General features: G+C 46.9%; 1 protein-coding gene across 1 annotated transcript; it reads left to right on the forward strand.

The window, feature by feature from the left end:
* The first annotated feature begins 1,048 nt into the window (after positions 1-1,048).
* On the forward strand, positions 1,049-7,113 carry LOC109644451 (polypeptide N-acetylgalactosaminyltransferase 15). Its single transcript, XM_069516814.1, has 10 exons — positions 1,049-2,748; positions 2,849-3,015; positions 3,355-3,559; positions 4,452-4,619; positions 4,823-4,940; positions 5,379-5,573; positions 5,673-5,804; positions 6,159-6,260; positions 6,342-6,485; positions 6,578-7,113. The coding sequence occupies exons 1-10, from the start codon at positions 2,219-2,221 to the stop codon at positions 6,767-6,769; spliced, it is 1,953 nt and encodes a 650-aa protein (XP_069372915.1). The 5' UTR covers positions 1,049-2,218; the 3' UTR covers positions 6,770-7,113.
* The last annotated feature ends 866 nt before the right edge of the window (positions 7,114-7,979 follow it).

The following is a 7,979-nucleotide window of genomic DNA, read 5'->3' on the forward strand; positions in this document are numbered from 1 at the left end:
ACTGTGTTACAGATCATTCATTTTGAATAATAGAATAATAACATCTATATCCTACAATCCTTCTGAACATAGATGCTATATTAGCCAGCGCTGCAGCTAAAGATGAGCCTCATATCAATCCATCTGCTGATTATATCGATATTACCTTATTGATTTATCAATATCTAATGTGTGAGAAAATAAGGCAGAATGTCCATCAGAGTCTTTAAGAGCCAAAGAGGATTTTTCACATGAACAACAAAACCAACTTTATCATAAATATTTGCAGAGAAGATAGAAACGACTCGTTGCATTCTTGCTCAAAAGTTTATTGATTTATTGATTATCAAAATGGTTGCAGATTAACTCTGTCAATCGAGTTATGTTGTTTTTAATAATCTCTCTCTGTCTCTGTCTCTCTCTCTCTGTGGAGGAGGAGGGTGCGTGCGAGTACTTGTCGTGCCTTCTCATTACGCTCTGGCTGCAGTTGGATGGTGGAATGCAGGACTGGACCCTGGACCATCGCAGTGTGTGCGTGTGTGCGTGTGTGTGTGTGTCCATGTTCTCTTGGTGTTAACGTGTGTGTCTGGAAATGTGCTGGCAGCGAACCCTTGACTCCAGTGTGTGTGTGTGTGTGTGTGTGTGTGTGTGTGCGTGTGTGTGTGTGTGTGTGTGTTTTGGCTGCAGGATGGAAACATATGGGAGTGTTCACTGTGCACAGTTCTGGAAATACGTGAAAACTGTTCCTCTTCAACACTGAGCGCGTATAAACACATTCCCACTAGAACACAGGAGTCAGGAGCAGGTCATCTCTCACTCTTTCTCTCTGTCTCTCTCATCTTTCATGTCTCTCCTTCATTCCCACCCTCTTTACAACACCTTCATCTTGCTCTCTCAGCCCCCTCCCCTCCTCTTTCAACTCGTCCCTCTTTCTCTCCAAGTGCCCCCCCCCCACTCTATAGTGTAATCATAATCCTGAGGAGACACCCTGCCCTGTCATCGTGAATAATGGGAGGAAGGCAGGGAGTTACAAACACCACCCACTGCAGACAAGTCACCACCACCCAGGAAGGGGGGGGGGGGTCTTCATATAGGGATGGGATGAAAAAACATTGGAGAGGCTGCAGTCTGACCTCACATTGGCCACCAGCAGAAAACAATATAACCCTGGATCATGTTTTAGGAAAATATTAGACATTGAAACCCTGACTTGACTGTTGGGTGTTTCCCCTTGAACTCCTCGTTGACAGCGTCACATTTGCAGTGTGATATTCAAATTCACTACAAAACACAACTGTGGTGTTTTCCACTTCTCAAAAGACAGAAACCTCAGGCTGGGACGCACGGACCTCTTTGTCTCTATATACTCGGTTGAAAACAGGAGCCCTGGCTGCCAAGATCTCCTCCGGAGAACCAGGGGAGATCGAGGCTGTGAACCGCCCCGCTTCCAGGCACCGACAGACGGTCATGGGACCGCGGGGCCCGTCGCCAGCTGGCCGGAGAGCGCGTCTTTGATGTGTGACGCAAGGAGAGACGCCTGCACCACGCACACACCCTCTCTTCCTCACACATGCACACAAACTGGAGGAAATATAAAAAACACACTGTCTCATTCCACAGCAATGTGTTCTTATTTATAACCTACTGGTAGAAAACAATGAGACCTGTGTCCATTAAAAACACTTGGAATAACTTCGGGGATTTTGAGGATTCTGTGCATGTCATCGTAAAACCAACCACTGACTACGCTGCATCAAGTCCATAAAGAGATTTGTTGTTACAGGAATGCAACTTGAAACCAGTGCTTGTTTTGTGCGTTCCTGGGGAGTTGTGTGGCTGGTGCTTTAATCTTTTAGAAGCTGGTGCTTGTGAGATTCGGCTCCACGAAGAGCAGGTGTAGAGCAGGTGGATGTATCAGGTGCATTTCGCAGCTGTTATCTGTGATCCCATCTTTGCGCAGGCTTTAGGACCCGCGGGATGAGCTGGATGAAAGGTTAAAGTCTGCGCACCTCCAGCATCTAGAAGTGAAGGGTTGGTCCTGAACTTGCCTCGTCTTGTCCCTCTGGTGCTCCATGGATGCAGCTCCTCTCCTTACAGAGCTGGCGAATATGTGCGACGTGTTTCTTTTTCTTGGATAATCCCTCATCACCTTGGTGAAATGCAATCCACTTCAAAGTTCAAGCAATGCTCGGCAGCTATGCGGGGCTGAGTTCTGAGTTTCCGCTGTGCGCTCCCCAGTATGAGGCTGTGCAGAGCTACTGCCCGGAGGAGGATGCTCTGCCTCTGGCTGCTGCTCCTCGGTTTCGCGCTTGTCACTCTGGCGCTGTCGGACCTGTTGAGCCGCGACAGATTCTCCAGCCATCAGAATCCTGGTCCTCCTCGTCACCCCCTGCAGCGGTCCCCGAGTCCACCGGACCTGGAAGTCATCGTGGACTCCCGGGACCCTGCCTTGGAGCTCGGCGTCGACCTCTCCCCGCTAAAATCTTTTCAAGAGGACCAGCTCTTATTCGTGCCAATGCCATCCATACAAGGCACCAGGAGCGCGCCGCAGAAGAAGGGCAGCTACAAGGTGCTGCTGCCCGGAGCTAATAAGGACAACACCTTTCCTGCGGCTCCGACGCACGGGGAACCGGGCCAAGCGCTGCGGATACACCTGGAGGGTGTGGAGAGGGAGACGGAGGTGGCTGCTGTGATGAAGTACGGATTTAACGAGGTGGTCAGCGAGAGGATTTCACTGCATCGCGGGCTGACAGAGGCGCGCCATCCGGGGTGAAAACCGCAAAATAAACCACACATTTTTCTCTGCAAATCCATTTTGGAGTCAGTTAGTGAAGTTGTTGCCTTGACGGTGCGTCTTTGTCCCCAACAGGTGTCTGGGGGAACAGTACAGTAAGTCTCTGCCGTCTGCGAGTGTTGTTATATGTTTCCATGATGAAGCCTGGTCCACGCTCCTGCGCACTGTACACAGCGTCCTCACCACTGCGCCCAAACAGTACCTGCGTGAGGTTCTGCTGGTGGACGACCTGAGCATGCAGGGTATACCCAACACATCCATCATCCATCCATCATCCATCTATCAATCCTTCCATCCATTTATCTACATCATTCATCTATCAATCCTTCCATCGATTTATCTATCCTTTATCCATCCATCCATCCATCCATCCATTCATCATCCAGTTATCCTTCCATCCATCCATTTTTATTTGAATTGGATTTGATATGTTTAAGAAGTGATATAAAAATAAAGTTGGAATTATCCATCCATCCTTCCATCTATCCATTCATCCTTCCATCCATCCATCCATCCAATCAACCATCCATGCATTCACTCTAGCTGACCACACATTCTCGTCTACGCTGTGCACTCCTTAGGTCACCTGAAGACTGTGTTGAGTGAGTATGTGTCACATCTGGATGGGGTGCGTTTGATTCGCAGCACCAGGCGCCTAGGCGTCGGTGGGTGCCGCACCCTGGGTGCTGCCAGGGCTGCAGCGGAGGTGCTGGTGTTCATGGACTCCCACTGTGAGTGTCAGAAAGGCTGGCTGGAGCCACTCCTGGAGAGAGTGGCCCAGGACAGGTAACCATAACCCTACTCACTCTAATGATATCTACAATCTAATAAGTGCAAGATTCCTATTATTGGATTAACATCTGGTCAGGTACTATCCATCCAGCTGTTACCACTGTCTCCTATTTTCACCATTATTTTCTGCTTTTTGACAAGACAAGAAAGATGATGGAGGGCTCAGCGTTATCAGTTGTCTTAACCCATGAGTAAACAGGGGTCTACATGTGCTGTGTGTGTGTGTGTGTGTGTGTGTGTGTGTGTGTGTGTGTGTGTGTGTGTGTGTGTGTGTGTGTATCCAGCTCCCAGCTCCCATGATTGGGCTCCAGTCTCAGGCCGCCTGCAGCGTGGCTCTAATTAGTCTCAGTAATTAGGCTGAACTCCTCAGTCTGGAATCTGCAACCACTCAACTCTCTCTGCCACATATCTGACCCCTCTCCCATGTCTCGCTCTCTTTCTTCCCCCTATTTAATCTTTTCATTTCTTTTCCTCTGAGCATCACATCACACACATTTATGGCTTATTGGTGGAAATATTATAGCAGACATGAATGTGGCTATGTGAACCAGAGTAGAGCCCAACAGAGGACAGAGCACATGTTTGAACTTTGATTGTGATCTGAGACACACACACACACACACACACACACACACACACACACACACACACACACACACACACACACACACACACACATTGATGTGATTACGAAACATTTCTTTGGGACTGCAGTCTGACTTTGAATGATAAGTGAGGATCAGAAATGGTAAAGGAATCTAAATTCTTCCAAATGTCTGACTTTCAGCAGCACATTTACATTTCACACCATCAACCTCCTTCTAAGTCACTTTACTTCATTAAAAAAGTATTTGACTGTTTAGATAAAAGTGTTGTCTCTCTACAGGACCAGAGTGGTGTCCCCTATCATGGATGTGATAGACTGGCAGACCTTTCAGTACAACGCCACCCAGTGGCCGGTGAGGGGGGTGTTTGACTGGAAACTGGACTTTTTCTGGGAATCAAACCTTCTGCTGCAAGACAAGGATCCAGAGTCTGCTGTGCAACCTTTACGGTATGTTTATCAAGACAACCTAATCATGGCTGGCGCTTGAGAAAACCCCAAGGACAAGCAGCTACTTGATTTACTTTTGCAAGGTTATGTTTATAGATGGAGAATTGACCTCAAGCTTTTAAAAAATGGAGAAAGTATGTCTGTATGTGGTGGCCCTCAGAGGCCAGATGCTGTGAAATTTACCTTTTTGTTGATTGTGACAGGACTCCAGCATTAGGAGGAGGCGTTGTGGCTGTCGAAAGATATTTCTTCCAGAAGATAGGAGCCTACGACCCGGGGATGCTGTTGTGGGGAGCAGAGCAAATTGAGCTGTCAATCAGGGTAAATTAAAAATTATTGATGTTCAGTTTTCCAGCTTTAAGTCCTGTTCACACGCTCCAGCAGGAGAGAGAGATGAAGTCACATACTTTATTTCTGGGACTCTCACCCCCTGAGTGATTCAGTTGCCTTCTGTCAGGGCCTCAGGAATGTTGTGCTGGGACATGATGCCTTTTGCAAATGGAAATCTCAGGTTGAAGGTCTGGGAATGTCTTGGCCAGTCGGCAAATGCACAAGCGTGAGAGCAAAATGTTATGAAACCACTTACTTGACAAAGTGCAGATACTTGTAGAGAAAGTACAGCCTGTACTTTTCAATCTAATAATCATGACACAATTTTTCTACCAATACTTAAAGGTATTTAATGTAATGACAGTTTATTTTTCCAAAACAAATTAATACTACTGAGCAAAAAGGCTGTGTTTTTATTGTTCATGTTAGGTGTGGTCATGTGGGGGCTCCATGGAGGTGGTCCCCTGCTCACGTGTGGCCCACCTCATGCACCACCACCTGCCATATCGCTTCCCAGACCAGGAGCTGCTTCAGAGGAATAAGATCCGCATTGCAGACACATGGATGGACGCCTACAGGAAGATATTCTACAGGAGGGACACACTGGCTCATTTCATCAGGCAGGTGTGTGTGTGTTTGCGGTGGAGCATTTGCTCATAAAAACTGGTGCATGGGTGAGTGTGCTGAAAAGCTCATCACACACAATGTCTTTCTTTGGCACAGTCTGAGAGCCCCAACATCACCGAGCGTCTGCGGCTAAAGAGAAGTCTTGGCTGCAGGAACTTCCACTGGTACCTGACAGCAGTTTATCCACAGCTGTACATCCCACAGGACAGACCTGCACTGTCAGGCGAGGTAACACATACGCACACACACACACACGCACACGCACATCTCTAACTCTAACTCCAACCCTTACCCTAACCCTAACCCCCCTAACCCTAACCCTAACCCTAACCCAACCCTAACCCTAACCCCAACCCTAACCCTAACCCTAACCCTAACCCCTACCCTAAACCCAACCCTAATACTAACCCCAACCCTAGCCCTAACCCAACCCTAACCCTAACCCTAACCCCAACCCTAACCCTAACCCTACCCCCCTAACCCTAACCCTAACCCTGGCCCTCACAACTATAGATAGACATAGTATACACTCCTCAGTGGTGGCCTGACCAATTGACGTGTCATATTGGTGTGTGTTCGAAGCTATATAACGTCGGCACTGGCAGCTGTGCAGACTACCCTCGAGGGCAGGGGACACACGGTGGGCCCATGAAAACAGCACCGTGCAGTGGGACGGGCAGCCAGGTAACCATGACTACTGATTTGTTTTAGTGGTGAAAGTGTGAAAGAGACATGTGACACAGATGATGTCTCTTGCCATCGCAGCACTGTGATCTAAACTCTGAAGGTGAAGTGCGGTGGGGTCCGATGGGGGCTCTGTGCCTGGACTCAGAAGGGGAGAGGGTGGTTCTCTCTCCCTGCCCCACCCACAGGTCAACCACCAGCGGACTCCAGTGGAAGTTCATGAAGGCAAGGCAGTATTTTGTTGTGCACTTTATCTGATAACATTTACATTGCCATGCAGGTTGTTTGGCTGACGCGGTGTCTGTTTCCTGCTTCAGCTCAGCGGCCAACTCATCCACCAGCAGTCTCAGTTGTGTCTGGAGGCTGTAAAGGAGGGAGGACCACCGCAGAGCAGCCCCAGAGAGGTCAACACCCACACCAGCACAGGTAGTCTCCTCCTGCGCCCCTGCACCCATCACCCCAGACAACAGTGGCACTTTGAGCAACTGGTGGCACCTAAAGGTGAATGATACAGAAAGTGGCATAAAATGGCATCAGTGGGATGGTGTCGAAGAAGATACAAAATATAATCCTTTTATATGCCACTAAATGTCTATGTTCCTGTTTTAAGGATTGCAAATAGCATTTATTTTGTTAAATAATAAAAACAAATGATCTTTTAGTGATTTTCATTTTCATATCTTTTAATGTATCATGTATTTAATAATGTACAATGTTAAAAACTTGTGGAGAAAATTATCTAAAATCATCTATGTTTTTAATTCTTTTCTTTCATTAATTCAAGTTTAAATATTTTTTTGATAAGTTTTAACAGTTTGGAAGACAGAATCACATTAAAGACAATCCATTATAATGAACTGTGTACTGGATCATGGCCAGGTCCCCACAATTTAAGTCTGGACAGAGGATAATACAAAAAAAAATATTCACACCTAATCTGTTATCACCAGCAGAGGGAGCCATGTGCTTTCATAATCTACAGCCCCAGTGGATCACTTTGTTTCCCTTATGATGCTCTCCTGAGGATTTCCATAAAGATGTTCTTTATATGGCTATTCTACAGTCAGACTACCATGTGGCAGCGATAAACATCCAGAAGAAATGTTTTCTGTTAATCTATCTAATTCACAGCCCATAATAAAGGTGAAAGTGTTATTTGATCTTAAGGTGAACAGAAGACAGAAGAGGCCTTGAACCTGTGTTCAGTTACTCGACTGATGGGCCCCAGGCACCCAGCACTATAACTGCCTATACTCTGTCACACAGTAATGCTCTTCTTAACCCATGGTGCACTTAGCCCAGCCAAGTACACAGCACCTTTTCAATAAAACCCAGTCATACGTCTGCAGCTCCGAGGCATAGGTCAAAGACAACATGTGGTAGATTAGCATGTTTTTCTCCCGGTTACATAACCACCGGCTACTGAGCTGCTGTCAAAGACAGGAAGCATCTCTCTGCTGTGGGTCTTCAGCAGAAGACAAGAGGTCAGAGTCACTGCGCGGTCGTTTTCAATGTACACTCAACCAGATGGCTACAGATTGCAGGGGATACTGTAAGTGTCAAGTAAAAGAAAGAAAAGATAACCCTGGGCCTGATCATAAATCAATTTTAAAACTGATGGCCTGTTTCATAGTCCAACTAGAAAAATATATTTGCAGTGTGGGGTTTCACACTTCTGTAGAATCTGGTTAAAAACTAAGGATTTGTAATAATTGTGCC

Source organism: Paralichthys olivaceus, chromosome 20 (genome assembly GCF_024713975.1).
Source record: "Paralichthys olivaceus isolate ysfri-2021 chromosome 20, ASM2471397v2, whole genome shotgun sequence".
Lineage (NCBI taxonomy): Eukaryota > Metazoa > Chordata > Actinopteri > Pleuronectiformes > Paralichthyidae > Paralichthys > Paralichthys olivaceus.